This window comes from Malaclemys terrapin, chromosome 2, assembly GCF_027887155.1.
Source record: "Malaclemys terrapin pileata isolate rMalTer1 chromosome 2, rMalTer1.hap1, whole genome shotgun sequence".
Lineage (NCBI taxonomy): Eukaryota > Metazoa > Chordata > Testudines > Emydidae > Malaclemys > Malaclemys terrapin.
The window spans coordinates 117,658,797-117,676,666 of NC_071506.1; the positions used below are offsets into that span (position 1 = coordinate 117,658,797).

At 45.4% G+C, this 17,870-nt stretch overlaps 1 protein-coding gene across 2 annotated transcripts in view; it reads left to right on the forward strand.

Moving 5' to 3' along the window:
- The first annotated feature begins 14,811 nt into the window (after positions 1–14,811).
- The window catches only part of ECI2 (enoyl-CoA delta isomerase 2), a 46,249-nt gene continuing 43,190 nt past the window's right edge, over positions 14,812–17,870 (forward strand). Inside the window, exon 1 of one of the 2 annotated variants that reach the window (XM_054018014.1) lies at positions 14,812–14,972. In XM_054018014.1, coding sequence (XP_053873989.1) covers positions 14,908–14,972 — 65 coding nt within the window. In that variant the 5' untranslated portion in view covers positions 14,812–14,907. The remainder of the gene's footprint in view (positions 14,973–17,870) is intronic. The other variant, XM_054018013.1, reaches the window with a different exon arrangement.

A 17,870-nucleotide genomic window follows, 5' to 3' on the forward strand; every position in this document is an offset into this window, starting at 1 on the left:
AGTAAGATCTGTCAGGGCTTGTCTATACTAACAGCTGGTGCAGCTGCACTGCTGTAGCATTTAGGCCTTGGCTACACTCGGGACTTCACAGCGCTGCTACACTCTCGCAGCGCTGTATGTACTCCACCTCTCCAAGGGGAATAGCGTGCAGTGCTGCAGGCTCTGATTACAATGGCGGTTTACAGCGCTGTACTCGCTGCGCTCGGGGGGCGGGCGCGTTTTCACACCCCTGAGCGCAGCAAGTTGCAGTGCTGTACAGCGCCAGTGTGGCCAAGGCTTTAGTGAAGAGGCTACCTATGCCGATGGGAGAGCTTCTCCCATGGGTGTAGGTACTCCACCTCCTCAAGAGGTGGTAAAGCTATGTTGACTGGAGAAGCCTTCCCATTGACACAGCACTGTCTACACCAGGGGTTAATACATCTTTATATATATAGTTAACACATCATTAACATATCTTTATGCGGCTGTAACTTGGGTCAATCAAAGTTTGTAGTGTAGAATATGAGGAATATGCAAGCAAATTGGTGTATTTGGAAAATATGTGGAAAAAGAAAAAGAAAATCTGAATATGTACCATATCAAGTTAAATGGAGGAGCAATAATAAAAAATGTAGGTGAAAAAATACAATCATCTTTGACTCATTAACATATAGTGGCAATAACACTCTCGAGGAGGGCATTGCCAGCCATTAGGGACTTGTTTGACAAACAATAAACCTAAGGCAACTTACCAAATGAGCTCACGCTGCCCTCTCTAGAGAGTCCTATAGCTTCATTATATTGATGCTGACACTCCTGCAATAGTAAACAGTGAATTAGTGTTCCATTATCTTACGTTTCAGGTGATGAAATTTCTGACTGTTTCAGATTGTATCAGGTTTAAACTAGGTGTAACGACACATTTTTATTTGACAAAAATGTTAATATCTTGGAGCCAAAATCTCCACACACATGTGAGTGGAGGGCTCTCACTGACTTCAAAGGGGAGCCTCCCATGCATATTCAAGGATAAAATTTGGCCTTGTGAATCCATATGTAATTTTAGAGATGAAAAATCTGCCTCCCAGTTTCATATAAAAACTGGTTACAAACTTTAAACAACAAATGAAACATTTCTTGAAAACAAAGGAAATGTTGAAGGCAGTTAAAAACAAGATATATTTCATACAATTTTTCTATTAACTGTTTTCATGTTTAATATTATTTTAATCCAATATTATAATTGTTATTATAAATTTCCAAAGGCTTGCAGAGGATTTATCTGTACACCTCATTATAAAAGTTGTGCAGCTAAATCCTGCATAACTGATTATTTAGAATTTTAAAAATAGGCCAAAATCCTGAAGTCCTTACTCAGGCAAAACTCCCACTGACTTCAATAGAACTAGTCAGATGATTAAAATTAAGAATGCTTGCTAGATTACATCTAGGGTGCTCAGCACCTTTCAGGGTAGAGTCCTTTCCTTAGAATTTAGGCCCTGATGTAACAAAGCATTAAACACCTGAATAACCCCATTCCTATTCAGCAAGGTACTTAATCATGTGCTTAAATTTAAACACATCAGTAATTCCATTCAAATTAAATGGGACAACTCATGTACTTACAGTTAAACTGGGCTAAGGTATCTTTTACTTTATGCAATAATAAAGAATGTTTTCAAAGCCAAAAAATCCATTTATTGAAAAGAAAATCCATTTATTGAAAAGAAACACATCTTCTTGGGAATCAGAAAGGGCAAGGGGGAGGGGTGGGGAACGGTACAATCACAGATTTGCGTATGTCCTGTCCGGAGTGCTGTGCAATCAGTGCTGCACTTCAGGATGGCTATACTGCATAGTAATGGGGGTTGAGTGCAGAGGGTAAGGGTCGTAGTTTTCAGGGCTGGGTGGTGAAGATACAGGTGTTGGAGGCAGCTAGTGGCGGTAAGAACCCGGATGCTGGGGAAAGTGGGTTGGAGGTGACATGGGGGCACAAGGGAAAGAGTTTTGGAACAAGGGCTGAGGGAGGAGCGGGGGACGGGCGCGGTAGTGCTCCGCCTGCATGGCTATGAGCGCCTGGATAGAGTCCGCTTGGCGTTCCATGATGCTTATCAGCCGATCCGTGCTTTGCTGCCAGTGCTCTGTGCTTCGCCGCTGGTGCGCTGCGTTTTCCTGGCAGATCCTGTTTTCGCTCTCCCTCCACTCCTGCACTTTTTGATTCTCTTTAAGAGATTGCTGCATCACTTCTTGCAGCATGTCTTCTTTGCTTTTTCGCGGCCTCTTCCTGAGTCTTTGCAGTCTCTCAGCCGGTGATAACACGGACGGCTGAGATCTCAAGGTTGCATCTGTAAAGGCAAAATGCAACACTTAACAGAGGCAGCATTGTTTATACCAGACAGAGTAATCATAGAATCATAGACTATCAGGGTTGGAAGGGACCTCAGGAGGTCATCTAGTCCAACCCCCTGCTTAAAGCAGGACCAATTCCCAACTAAATCATCCCAGCCAGGGCTTTATCAAGCCTGACCTTAAAAACCTCTAAGGAAGGAGATTCCACCACCTCCCTAGGTAACCCATTCCAGTGCTTCATCACCCTCCTAGTGAAAAAGTTTTTCCTAATATCCAACCCTAATAAACCTCCCCCACTGCAACTTGAGACCATTACTCCTTGTTCTGTCATCTGGTACCACTGAGAACAGTCTAGATCCATCCTTTTTGGAACTCCCTTTCAGGTAGTTGAAAGCAGCTATCAAATCCCCCCTCATTCTTCTCTTCTGCAGACTAAACAATCCCAGTTCCCTCAGCCTCTTCTCATAAGTGCTCCAGCCCCCTAATCATTTTTGTTGCCCTCCGCTGGACTCTTTACAATTTTTCCACATCCTTCTTGTAGTGTGGGGCCCAAAACTGGACACTGTATTCCAGATGAGGCTTCACCAATGTTGAATAGAGGGGAATGATCACGTCCCTCAATCTGCTGGCAATGCCCCTACTTATACAGCCCAAAATGCCGTTAGCCTTCTTGGCAACAAGGGCACACTGTTGACTCATATCCAGCTTCTCGGCCACTGTAACCCCTAGGTCCTTTTCTGCAGAATTGCTTCCTAGCCATTTGGTCCCTAGTCTGTAACAGTGCATGGGATTCTTCTGTCCTAAGTGCAGGACTCTGCAGTTGTCCTTGTTGAACCTCATCCGGTTTCTTTTGGCCCAATCCTCTAATTTGTCTAGGTCCCTCTGTATCCTATCCCTACCCTCCAGCGTATCTACCACTCCTCCCAGTTTAGTGTCATCTGCAAACTTGTTAAGAGTGCAGTCCACGCCATCCTCCAGACATTAATGAAGATATTGAACAAAACCGGCCCCAGGACCGACCCTTGGGGCACTCCTCTTGAAACCGGCTGCCAACTAGACATGGAGCCATTGATCACTACCCGTTGAGCCCAACGATAAAGCCAGCTTTCTATCCACCTTATAGTCCATTCATCCAGCCCATATTTCTTTAACTTGCTGGCAAGAATACTGTGGGAGACTGTATCAAAAGCTTTGCTAAAGTCAAGGAATAACACATCCACTGCTTTCCCCTCATCCACAGACCCAGTTATCTCCTCGTAGAAGGCAATTAGCTTAGTCAGGCATGACTTGCCCTTGGTGAATCCATGCTGACTGTTCCTGATCACTTTCCTCTCCTCTAAGTGCTTCAGAATTGATTCCTTGAGGACCTGCTCCATGATTTTTCCAGGGACTGAGGTGAGGCTGACTGGCCTGTAGTTCCCCGGATCCTCCTTCTTCCCTTTTTTAAAGATGGGCACTACATTAGCCTTTTTCCAGTCATCCGGGACCTCCCCCGATTGCCATGAATTTTCAAAGATAATGGCCAATGGCTCTGCAATCACATCCGCCAACTCCTTTAGCACCCTCGGATGCAACGCATCCGGTCCCATGGACTTGTGCTCATCCCCGCACTTAAGGAGGGCACACACAATCTACACAATAGCATAATTTTCCCATCCCAAAGAGAGTGCACATAACCCACAGGAGTCCCAAAATGGTGAGTAAGGGGGACTGATTTGTCACAGCTGTACTGTCCTCTGGGTTTCTGTGCCTTGGGGAGAGCCAACAGCTGCAGGGGGCACCTACACTGAACACTGTCCCAACATTTTCCACAGTAGTTCATCCTGGAAGATATCTCGCTGCTGAGGGTGACCTGGGAAGCAAGGGAGGGTCTTCTACTGCAATGCGGCTTCCACCTTGGCCCATATGCAGCTTGCCTGTGTGCAGCAATGGTCCCCCCGCCCCTCACGGCACAGTGGCGTGGACACATTAGCCTGTCTGGGATAAGGACTACGGTGGCTCGCGGGCTTTGTGGTAGACATTCTGCAGCTCCTTCACTTTAATCCTGCACTGTAGTGTGTCCCTTTCCATCATGGCCCTTGATATGTGCCCAAAGGTATCGTAATTCCTATGACTGGAGCACAGCTGGGACAGGACAGCTTCCTCCCCCCAAACACTGATGAGGTCCAGCAACTCGCCATTGCTCCATACTGGGGCTCGCTTGGTGTGTGGAGACATGGTCACCTGGAAAGATTCGCTGATAGCACTCCACGCCTAGCTGAGCAAACAGGAAGGGGATTTTTAAAATTCCCGGGGAATATAAAGGGTGGGTCTGATGGTTGGTCACCTGAGGCCAGGGCAGTAGAGTTCGAACTGATGACCAGAGTGGCTAGAACAGGCATTGTGGGATACTGCCGAATACTTCTGGAGGCCAATCAGAGCGCATTGGGTGGCCACGCTGGCGCCGCAGCACAGCAGCGGTGGCGCAATAAACTTTATTCCTCTCGGGGAGGTGGACTACCAGCAGCGCTGTAGCTGCGGAGATACAGTGCTGTATGTGCCTTGCCAGTGTGGAAGGGGAGTGAGGTACAGCACTGTGGGCGGCTTTATTGCACTGTAACTTGCAAGTGTAGCCAAGGCCTCTGTCATAGATGTGGGTACTACTCGCATCTCAGGATCAATAATGGGTGAGGTCCTTCATTTTCAATTTTTACCTAAATACTCCGAGGTTTTACAAAAGTTATTATTCTGCTTTTACTGATTTTCACCCAAATTTTGGACCACTCAAGTACACGAAAATACTAATTATGTTAAGAAAACCCAGTACATTACATTAGGTAATAATACATTAGCCTAAGTGTACTTGCGAAACCGTCTGTTAAAGAAAGGCAATGTTGTATGCATACACGTGCATGAGTGTGTGTATATGTGTACATATTGTTAATGGACGGTTTATGAAATAAACCACGGCATTAAACTGCTTTTTACTTTCAATACTCTTACTTTTCTCTACCTGTTGCTTTTTTTCTGTCTTCCCATTCCCCATTATTAACCCTGATAGTTATCCATAAAACTGTGAGGTTAATTTTTTGCACTGGTTTTCACCCATTTTTTAATTTTTGTGATAACCACTGACGCATTCTGAGGAAATGTTAAACAAAATAAAAACTGAAAATTAAGGGCCTTGATAAAGAGCCATATCCTCAGGTTTCTACTCAGTCCTTACTCATCTTAGTTTAGCTTCTCTAGGAATTTTGCCTGAAGAAAGACTGATCAGTGATATCAGGATATGGCCCAATAAAAACACTTTGCATCTTTCAGTTGATGCTCTCAAAGTACTCACAAACATCACAGCACCACTGAGAGGCAAGTATTATTACCTCCAATTTACAGAGCGGGAAAGAGTTAGTAGGAGGTTAAGGCCAAAATTTTCAGAAATGGCCACGAATTTAAGGTGGATCAGTTTTTAGGAGCCCAACTTGAGAAATCTTGTGCCAGCTTTTCAGAAATACTAAACTCTAACAACTCTAATTAAAAATACGTCCAAAGCGTCTCAAACTGGACACAGAAACTGACATCCGAAATCTGTGGCTACTTTTGAAAATTCAGCTGCATTTGATTTAATTTTGGCTAAGGTCACACAGCAAGTCTATGGCACAGCCAGGAATAGAACCCAGCTTCCTGACTCCCAATCCTATTGTTAACCACTAGATCATGCTTCCTTTCTGCATCTGAGATGTTATAGACAATTTTGGAAAACTTTAAAGATGTATTTCCAGGTATTAGAGAAAATAGAGAAAAGGGTTTCACAATTAATTAATGGTATGTAAGGGCTGTCTTGAGAGGGAAAATTCAAAATCTTAAACAGATTTAGTTTGAGAAAAGAGAGAGAGAGAGAGAGATTGAAAGGTGATTTAATTGGCTAGGATTTTAAAATTTTAGCCATTATGGTTTTCAAGTACCTAATGGAACACACAAGGGCATGGTCTGTTCTGTCATCAAAGAACAGTTAAAATGTAAAGTCATCAGCTGAAGCCGGAGGAAGAAAAGTTTAACAGTAGATATTAAGGTTTTCTTGTCTTCAATTTAGATTGTAACTTTTTTAGGGCAGGGACCATCTTTTATTCTCTGTTTGCACCATGCCAAGTACAATGGGACCCCAATCACTGGATGGGGCCTGCAGACACTATTGTAATAAAAGTAATTCATTATTATAATCTTAAAGAATTACTGGGATATGAAAAACTCTGCCATCTGATGCTGTGAGAACAGACGGAATAAATGTGCTTAAGGTATAGTAAGCACAATTACTAAATAATATAATGTATAAATAATAAAATACTGCAATAGATGAAATGGACCATTGCTTACTCTCCATTCAGGAATTCTGTTTTTTACATTCACAGTTACTTGACACCATCATATCAGCCTGTTCCTAGGCTTTTAGCAATACCCACAGCATTAGAAAAACACAGCTGGCAACACGCATTGCAGTTAGCACAGTTTACTCTTTTATGTTCTAAAATCCTATGAATTTTTTATAGAGGTCACAGTTTCATTCTGCTCTCAAAGTAACAGCTTCCAGAGTTAGTTGTGGTATAAGCTCATGGTATTATGAACCAGGTTGGCTGGTTCTTTAGTTAGATAATATGCTGATAAAAAGAGGGGTTGAATTTTCATTCATTCATTCATTCATTCATTCCCTAATTGTACATGAAGGTGAATTCTGCAACCCAGAAGTACAGTTACCATAGAAAACTAAAAGATAATAGGTACCACTTGGAGATAATCACACCACTATGCTCATGAAGCAGAAGAGGCAACTGAAAGCTTTCATTCTCCTAAAATTAGGTTATTTAATTGAAAGATCTCCTACTCCTTTTTTATGTTTGGGGAAAAAAGCCTATTTTAATATTCCTGCCCTCTATTTATAGAACTGCATTGCTACAAGTGAGAGAAAATTTACCACAATGGACTAAAGATAATTTAGAAAGTAACTCTATGATGCCTTTGACTTGAGCAGTATTCTGTGTAGGTAGAAGCAATGACAAGTGCATTTTAGAGTGGCACCTATATAATACTGCTCAAGATACGCAGACATTTCAAACAAGTGAGACTTGGCTTTTGATCTCTGTGGAGTGCTGTTATTTCCTCCAGGTAGTTGTTTTAATAAGTAGGTCAGTCATGTATTTTAGATGGGAGAGTAAATTTACCGTTTGAACTCTTCTATTTGTGGATGAAAACATTGATTATTACAGTTCTGCGCCAGGTACAAAAGCACGTTTGATGTTTGCTCAGACCCATCAAATATTTATCAATGTTCCTGCAAAACTACTTAAAATTACTCAGGTGCTGCCCTTTCTCTAAATGTATTATCTCATGGGAAGAGGGGTGGGGGAAGGAAATAAAGCACAAATATTTTTTCTCATAATGCTTAGTGCTAGATAACTACATATAAATAGCAAAATCTTAAATTTTCTTCATGTCTAAATGTCTCCATTATTAGTGTACTCCTCATTCTCCCCCTTATATTCTATCTGAGAAACCTTCGAGACCTGATACATTTTCATAAATATGCATATTTATTGTTGGAATTATATTGTTAATATTGGTAATTTGTTTCGAGCAATATGATTGTAATATGTTATACTCATAGCCATTGGATAAACAATGTTATGTAATAAAAAACAAAGAGGTTTACAATACCCCCTCACAAACACCACAATTTGAGTGTGTCTGTAAATTACTAGCTGAGTCCCTTCTCTGTCCCCACAGGCTGAGAATAGTGAAGAGGCAAGTGGTGGTCATTTGAGGGAGCAGGGGAAGGGGGGGACAAGCAGGGGACCTGGGAAGGTTCCACAACTCAATCCCTGTAGAGTTTGGGGAAAGTATCTAGTGGACAAAGTCATAAGAAGAACCAGTGGCTGGAAGTTAAACCAGGCAAAATCAAATTAGAAATAAAGAACACGTTTTAACTGTGATGTCTTCAGATCCTGACTGAATATCTTTCTAGAAGATATACTTTATTCAAACACAAATTATTGGACTCATCATAGACGTAACTGGATGAAATTCAATGGCCTGTGTTATACAGGAGGTCAGACTAAACAATCTAACAGTCCCTTCTTGAAACTGAAATTTTTCAGCTCACGTGGCCCAAAATCTTACAAACGATGGCCTCTCTTGTTGAGTTCTTCCTCAAGATTTTTTAAAATTATTTGTAGAGAAGGTAAAAGCTGAAGATTCTTCTCATTTTCTTACCCTCCTCTTAAGTCGCATTGGTTTTACCTAGTTTGGAGATGCCATGTTTTTCCTTCAGTTTTAGGCCTGCCTACTAGGCTTCATCTACATTTTTTTCATGCCATAGAAAGCCTCAATCTTGTCTATACTCCCTCTCCCACCATTGCTACCACTTCTGAAGATGTTTCTATGATAGTGCAATGATGAGAGTTTCCTAAAATTACCTGTGCAGACAAATAATATGTAATTCTGTTAACTAAATATGAAAACTCCACTGATGTGAACCATCCAGTACCTGGAAAGATAATGGAGCAAATAAGCAATCAATTTGCAAACACCTAGAGGATAATAAAGCGATAAGTAACAGTCAACATAGATTTGTCAAGAACAAATCATGTCAAACCAACCTAAGAGCTTTCTTTGACAGGGTAGCAAGCCTTGTGGATAGGTGGAAAGCGGTAGATGTATATCTTGACTTTAGTCAGGGTTTTGAGTCTCGCATGACCATCTCATAACAAATTAAGGAAATACAGCCTACATGGAGCTACTATAAGGTAGGTGCATAACGGCTGGAAAACTGTTCCCAGAGAGTAGTTGTCAGTGGGTATACAGTCAAACTGGAAGTGCATATTGAATGGAGTTCCACAAGGACTGGTCATGGGTCAGTTCTGTTCAATACCTTTATAAATGATCTAGATAATGACGTAGAGAGTACACTTACAAAGTTTGTAGACGATACCAAGATGGGAGGGATTTCAAGTGGTTTGGAGGATAGGATTAGAATTCAAAATGATCTGGACAAACTGGAGAAATGGTCTGAAGTAAATAGGATGAAATTCAATATGGACAAATGCAAAGTACTCAACTTAGGAAGGAACAATCAATTGCACACATACAAAATGGGAAATGACTGCCTAGGAAGGAGTACTGCAGAAAGGGATCTGGGGTTTATAGTGGGTCACAAGTTAAATATGAGTCAACTGTTGCAAAAAAAGCGAACATCATTCTGGGATGCTGTACCTATTGGGTTCCGGGAAGTGGTCTGGGATGCTGTAGCGGAGTGGTTACCCGCTCCTGCCCTGCAGGGCTAGAAACAGCCTAGGAGAGGGCTGTGGCTGGGGCAGAAGCCTGGGCTGATTGGGGGAAAGTAGGCTCAGCTGGGGCCATGCCCCAATCAGGCCCAGCTGGCCCCTATAAAAGGCTGTGAGCCAGAGGCCCAGGCACTCTCCCCCTGCCTGTAAAGGGAGAAGGGCCTGGCTGCAAAGTGCCAAGAAGGGAACCTAGATTGGAGCAGGGCTGAGGAAAGGCCTAGGGAGCCGGGGAGCTCAGGCCTAGGAAAGTCCCAGGCTGCAGGCCTGGTAAGGCCCATTAGGTATTGGGTTGCAGGGGGCAGCCCATGGGTAGGCAGAGGCATTAGGTCTGAACCCCCTTTGCCTATGATGAGTGGCTTACGCTGCAGTCCAGTGACCCCAGTGAGCATGGGGCTAGATGGGGACTGGCAGTAGCCAAACACTGAGATGAAGTGGGGATACTGGGTGGAGGGGTTCCCCTGGGAGGGAGAGACCCTGAGGCTGTGAGGGGTTACTGCCAGAGGGGCAGTACCCCAGGTAAATGGGGCACCAGGGTCCTGGGAGGGACACAGGGCCAGCGGCAAGCTGGATCACTGGCCTGCAGAGGGTGCTCTGGATGCTGGGAGAGCTTATTCCCTGAGGATGACCAGCAGGAGGCGCTGCAGGGGTGAGTTGAGCTCCTTACAGATGCATTAGCAGGAGTGTTGTAAGCAAGACACGAGAAGTAATTCTTCCACTCTACTTTATGCTGATAAGGCCTCAGTGGGAGTATTGTGTCCAGTTCTGAGCACCACATTTCAGGAAAGATTTGGAGAATATCCAGAGGAGAGCAAGAAAAATTATTAAAAGTCTAGAAAACATGACCTATGAGGAAAGAATGAAAAAACTGGATGTGTTTAGTCTAGAAGAGAAGACTGAGGGGGGACATGATCATAGATTACAAGGAGCAGGGCCGGCTCCAGGCACCAGCCCACCAAGCATGTGCTTGGGGTGGTGCCTGGAGAGGGGCGGGGCGCTCCGGCCCGAGAGCGGGGGCCCCGGCCGGGCTCGCCGCCCTCCCCCCGGCGCTCCGGCTGGTCGGGGATTGCGGGCCCGCAGCCGGGCTCGCCGCCCTCCCCTGCCACGCTGGGTGGGCGGGCGGCGGGTGGCTTTTTTGCCTAGGGCAGCAAACAAGGAGGAGTGTGAAAAATTGTTTTTCTTAATCTCTGAGGCTAGGACAAGAAGCAATGGGCTTAAATTGCAGCAAGTTAGGTTTCGGTTAGACATTAGGAAAAACTTCCTAACTGTCAGGGTGGTTAAGTACTGGAACAAATTGCTTAGGGAGGTTGTGGAATCTCTGTCATTGGAGGTTTTTTTAAGAACAGTTTAGACAAACACCTGTCAGGAATGGTCTAGTTATTTCATAGTCCTGCCCTGAGTGCAGGGGACTGTAGTAGGTTCCTTCTAGTCCTACATGTCTATGATTCTATAACAAGTTTTCAGAGGTGTGATGGCATGCTATTCCTTTTACTCTTTGAGAAAGTAACATTTTTTGTGTTCTAGGTTCATAGTCAGTGTACTTAATATATACTGAAACTTCAAGAACTTCTTCATTGGTAGAATGTGGAAACCCATCAGACAATAAGTTTATGCCTTAAAGGAGGATAGAAATGCTTTTTTTAAATCTAAACCAAATGATGAGATCTCAAATCACCAACAGAATGCATATTCTAGTTTCAAAATGACAAATAAATAAGTTTTTAAAATTAATTTAATAGATTTTTATCAGTCAAAACCTGAATTCAGGTTTCTAAATTTCCCCTGCGGGAGTTTATGGCATCACACAACTAATAAAAGAAAGGAACTATTCTGTTTACCCTGCATTAGGTGCTTTCTGGTGTAATCAACACTTATACGGTCATGAGAAACCCAAACTACAAATCCAATGAGGAACCATGATAGGTCAAATGGGCACAGATTAATGTTGAAATATATCAATTTGGGTCAAATGTTTCAATTTAATTTAGATGAAAGAAAATTAAAAACGTCAGCAAAATCTAAATTGTAGTTTGTGGAAACAGTATTTTTCATAGAAAAAACATTGACTGAAAATTCCCTGACTAGCTCTACTTCCAGCCCAGTGCCCTGGCCCCTAATTACCATTGTGGTCCTGTTGTTTGCACATCTCTAGATCCAGTTTTACTTAATTCCTGGATACAATATGTAGAAGTAGATAACGTAGTCATCCGGATTTAGAAGACAACCTTTTAAGTAATCTGGGTGATGAGACCCTTGCTGAAGCAGTTCTTTGATGAAGTCATATTAAAACTTCTATTCCTATGACAAGGTTCCTTCCTGGACAGATTCACTTTCAATCTTCCAGCAACCAGTTATTGTACATTAGTCTTCATGGGCAGTTAAACAGACATCTTCCATTTGTTACACTGTAAGCTACTCTGAGTCAGTTAGGTTTGGCTACTTATGTGATGACAGATATGTACACAGAGAAGAAAAAATATCATTTCCTGCTGAATTATAGACAGTTTTGTTCACTAAGGTTCTAGAAATATAGGGAGGATATTCACACTGGTACCTGCAGCTTGGACCCATCTCCTCATGGCTAGTGAAATCAAGTGGAAAAACTCCAGATTCACTGGTGAAAATAATTGTCTCTCTTTGAGAGGGAAGGGTACCAGCATTCCTGAAGCAAGTTACTATTAGAGTTGATCAAAAAACCAAGTGTTGACATTGGCAATTTTGCTGACTATCCCGAATTCCTTGACTATCTTAAATTACACTTCTTGAGAAAGACTGTTGAGAAAATCGCAGTGAGGAAACTCAGACAGTTACTGGAGTCCTCAGATCACCTTCCTCTCTATCACTTAGGCCAGGTCAACTCTACAAACTTTGGTTTGCATCAAGGGCACAACAAGGAGGGGTGGGAGCAAGATGCCCAACTTCTCCCCCTCTCCCCAACCCCTCACTGGAGCTGGCATGATGGAGAGATGGCCAGGCCAACTTTGAATGGAACTGAAACCCCATACACCTACTCTCCCCCACACTTTTGCAGTCCTTTCAGTCAGTGCCCATGGGTACTGGGCACCCCCAATCCCTGGAGCAGGAGGCATCAGGAACCCCCAGTATCCAGGAGTTCTGGGGTAAGTGGATTTGGGCTTTTAATGCTTCCTGAGAAAACAGACACAGAAGCAGGATGAAATCTAGGGCTCCCAGAACTGCCTGGCCCCTGGTGGAGATGGTAGTCTTCAGCCTGACTGCCTCTCTGGGTAAGGGCTTGAGGGATGAGGAGACCGCGGAGCTAGGTGCGGGGGGGAAAGATGGAGCTGGCTATGGCTGTGGGGCAATGTGTGGGAAAGAGCACAGGGCTGGGTATGGGACAGAAGGAGGGCTGTGTGTGTGTGGGGGGGGGGGGGGGGAGCACGGGTTGGAGTGCAGAGGCAGCGTGAGAGAGCTCAAGACCGGGTATGGGGGAGCAGCAGGAGGAGAGCCTGCAGCTAGGTGTGGGGGCAGGAGAGGGAGAGTTCTGGGCCCCCCTTAGGAATATTTTGGTTGTGCCCTTATTTGGTATAGTTTTGTTGGTCAGGGATATGAAAAAACCACCATTGCTAGCTGACAGCTATGCTGACAAAAATTGCAGTGTAAACCACCAGTGTATATGCACCTATGTCAACTATGGGCATGTCTACAGTACAGTGGCACAGCAGTTATGGCACTGGAACGATGCCGCTGTAGCACCGTACTGTAGACGCTTCCTACATCGACAGAAGGGTTTTTTTCATTGACGTAGCTAATCCACCCATCCAACAGGCAGTAACTAGGTCGATGGAAGAATGTTTTCATCAACCTAGCTTTGTCTAAACAGGGGTCTAGGTCAACATAGCTACACAGTTTTGGGCACACAATTTTTTACAGTCCTCAGTGATGTAAGTAGATCGACCTAATATTTAGGCGTACACCAGACCTATGTTGACAGAAGGGTGCCACTGGCTTAGCTAATGTTCCTAGGTTGGCAGAAAAACTCCTCCTGTTAGCATAAGCTGTGCCTACACTAGGGGCCTCTATACCAGCAAAGTATTTGTGGTGTAGATGAGGCTTTAGTCTTAAGACTGGTCTATACTACACAGTTAGGTTGAGGTAAAGTAGCTTATGTTGACCTAACTATGTCAGGGTCTACACTACAGCCTTCCTCTCACTGATGTAAGTACCTTACTACACTGACATGATAAGTCTACCTCCATAAGAGGCATAAGGCTTATTGTCAGTGTAGAGGTTAGGGTGATGCAATGTCTCTGTAGGCACTGCCTTACTTACATTGGCTGCTGGCTGTCTTGTCAATTTCATGGCAGGAGCCCTGAATTTGACCAGAAAGCCTGGCAACCAGAGCCCAGCTGGATCCTGTTCCCAGCGGGGAGCCAGGGCGAGAAGCCCAGGCATCTGGACCCCACTCACCGGGGCCAAGAAGCCCCTGGAGCCACTTGCCCCCTGCTCCCTGTGGGTAACGGGGAGCCGGGGATGGGGGCCCACCCAGGAGCCTGTGGTGCCACAGGGCTTCTGGCAGGGAGTTACTGGGCCTCTTCGGTCAGTGGAAGCGCTCCTGGCAAGGACGCGCACTACTGACCCACGTAGGGTACTGTGGACATGCACCACCACAGTAATTACTGCAGTGGCTGTAAGTCGACCTAATATAAGTCGACTTACCTTTTTAGTGTGGACATGCCCTTGGAGTCTGCGTCTGGTTCGTAGAACTAGTGCGGGACTGTTCTTCCACCACAAATTTCACTCTAGTGGATGCTGCATTTTCTGCCACAAAAAAAATCTGACGGCTAAGTCCTGCCCAACTCCACTAAATGGGGTTGAAGTCACTATTGAAACCTCCGCCACTTTCTTGTGCGGACAACGCTGGCGTCTCGCTCACACTTCTCCTCATATACACAATCTCTTCTCTTCTCTCCTCGCCTCACAACTTCACTGCCGCTCTCAGAAGCAAATTCTCCCTCTCTCTTTCTCTCTCTTTCACACACACACACACAGTGTCTGTACCTCATTCACCCCTATGTCTGCCTCACACGTCACACACCGCCCCTCACGCCCGCCCACAGGCCCCCCCTGCCAGGCGCGCCCCGCAGCCCGCCCCGCCGGACGGAGAAGGAGGCGGTGGCAGCGGCTCCTCCCCCGAGGGGCGGGACCGGGGCCCTGTCCGGCAGCCGCGCTGACGAGCCGGAGCTCGCTTAGCTGTGGCGCCTGCGTCCAGCCCCGCGCAGTTAGGAGCCGCCTCTCAGCACCCGGCTTCTGCATGGCCGCTGCTGCCGCCTTCTGCTTGGCCCAGAGCCTGCGGCAGCGCCCGGTCGCGGGGGCGAGGTGAGCGGCTGCAGGAGCGGGGCACCAGGGAGGGGAGATCCCGGGCTGTCGGGGTCGCGGGGCTGAGCACTGACAGAGCGAGCCTGGGCGTCCTGTTGCCCTGCTGCGAGGCGGGACCCGCCGAAACCCCCAGCCCAGTGCCTGGCTGGCTCCGACCAGGACCTGGTTAGGGGTGGAAAGTTTCACGGGCAGGGGCGCCCCTCGGGGCCTGTGCAGAGTAACATGGAGCCTCCCTGCTCCCCCCACCCGGGGGGCATGGCTGTGGGGTCCCGTGCAACCTGCAGCTCCCTCCTCCAGGACACGCCACCCACCCCAGTCCCTGAGAACACCCAGCTACCCCCAAGGAGAGGGAGGACTAGTGAACAATAGGAGCCAAAGAGCCCAGCAGGGAGGGGAGAGGGTCCCGGGGCTGTACGCATTGGGAACAGGCATCCTTACAGTGAGGCATCGGTAACAGTCACTCTGCTTCTAGTGCTGATGTTAATGAGTAACAAACTTTTTCCTTCTGCAGGACTGTGTAACTCTTGTTTTAGAATCTCACTTTTCACACACATGCTAATAGGCGTTTTCTGCTGCCAGAATGATTGTTTTTGCTCGGTTCGTTCCCTCAATTTGTTTTGCAGGCTGAGGGGTCATTTTTATTATAAAGGAGTCATGTTGAATTTTAAGCACTTCTTTGTCATTAAAGACACGTTATTTTCTAAGTCAAAAGTCATAGTCTTGCCCTCAAGTTGTGGGGTTTTTTTTAAGTTGACATTGCCAGCTAGTTTATTCCCAGTGTTTAGTTAATATAAACAGCTCTAGGGGTCACAAGCTGTCTCACATGTTCTATGCAGTTGCTATCAGTGTTAGAGAGAAAATATAATAGAAGTTTTATAAACTTTAAAAGTGGCATGAGAGCATGCTAGGTCTTTTTCAAACATTTACATGCTTAAAGATAAACAGGCAAATAGTCCTATTGAGGTAATGGAATTAATTTCATTCTTAAAGTTTAGCATATGTATAAATAGTTGCAGTATTTGGAACTTGAACACTTCTTGTTCAGTTAAGATTTAAAACTTTCTTGTAAAGAGTTGGTAACTAAAAAAACCCTGCAGTATTGTGGTCGCTCCTGAGAACCAGAAAGTGAAACTGACAAGTTTTTTCTTCCTCAAGATTGAATGGATTGCCAAATACACCTCTACCCCGATATAACGTGACCCGATATAACACGAATTCGGATATAAAGCGGTAAAGCAGTGCTCCGGGGGGGCAGGGCGGGGCTGTGCAGCGCACTCGGGCGAATTAAAGCAAGTTCGATATAACGCGGTTTCACCTATAACGTGGTAAGATTTTTTGGCTCCCGAGGACAGCGTTATATCTGGGTAGAGGTGTAGTATTAATAGTGAATTAATTTGGTTTCTTAGTAAAATCAGCTGATTTTAAAAACAGACTTATACCCCAAAGTGTCCCTTTGAAAATCTTTTACAACTTAGATAGTGCTGAATGAGAGTCATAGATTCACTATATTTTAAAGTTGTAAATTTTCAGAGAGAATCTGGTCCTTTATTTCAAAACACAGGAGTTTATTTTAAACCAGTAATTCCATTGCTGAATAATTAAAAGGAGATCTGCAGATCTTTTAAAAAGAAAAGAGCATAAGCTTTCGTGGGTGAATGCCCACTTCATAGACACAAGTAATAGAAATTTCCAGAGGCAGGTATAAATCAGTATGGAAATAACGAGGTTAGTTCAATCAGGGAGGGTGAGGTGCTCTGCTAGCAGTTGAGGTGTGAACACCAAGGGAGGAGAAACTGCTTCTGTAGTTTGATAGCCATTCACAGTCTTTGTTTAATCCTGATCTGATGGTGTCAAATTTGCAAATGAACTGGAGCTCAGCAGTTTCTCTTTGGAGTCTGGTCCTGAAGTTTTTTGCTGTAAGATGACTACCTTTACATCTGCTATTGTGTGGCCAGGGAGGTTGAAGTGTTCTCCTACAGGTTTTTGTACATTGCCATTCCTGATATCTGATTTGTGTCCATTTATCCTCTTGCGTAGTGACTGTCCAGTTTGGCCAATGTACATAGCAGAGGGGCATTGCTGGCACATGATGGCATATATAACATTGGTGGACGTGCAGGTGAATGAGCCAGTGATGATGTAGCTGATCTGGTTAGGTCCTGTGATGGTGTTGCTGGTGTAGATATGTGGGCAGAGTTGGCATCGAGGTTTGTTGCATGTAGCCGGAGCGCGGATGCAGGGGGACCGGCTGGGGGGGGAGGGAAGAGGGAGGGAGTGGGCGGGAGAGAGAGAGAGAAGGGGGTGGCCAGGGCTACAGCAGGGGTGCTGCCACTCCCGCTGCGCTCCGCCTGCCGCGAGGGCTCCGCTCTGGTCGGCGGGACGGGAAGGAAGAGGATGGCCATGCAGGGCGCTCTGGTTTTCTGCGCCGCCGCCCCCTACAGGGCAGTTGGAGCGGAACAAAAAACAAACAAAAAAACCCCAGCTGTGCCGCCCTAGGATTGTTCAAGGCGGTATTCTGCCCAATCTGCTGCCCCAAGCACCAGCTTGCTCAGCTGGTGCCTGGAGCCGGCCCTGCTGCTGAGCTCCAGTTCATTTGCAAATTTGACACCATCAGATCAGGATTAAACAAAGACTGTGAATGGCTATCCAACTACAGAAGCAGTTTCTCCTCCCTTGGTGTTCACACTTCAACTGCTAGCAGAGGACCTCACCCTCCCCGATTGAACTAACCTCGTTATCTCCATACTGATTTATACCTGCCTCTGGAAATTTCCATTACTTGCGTCTGATGAAGTGGGCATTCACCCACGAATGGGCTGCACCACCACTCCACCCCTGCTTTGCCTCTTCCAGGGGTGGCAGGTTTGTAGAAATTTTGGTGGTGCCCAGAACCTGCCC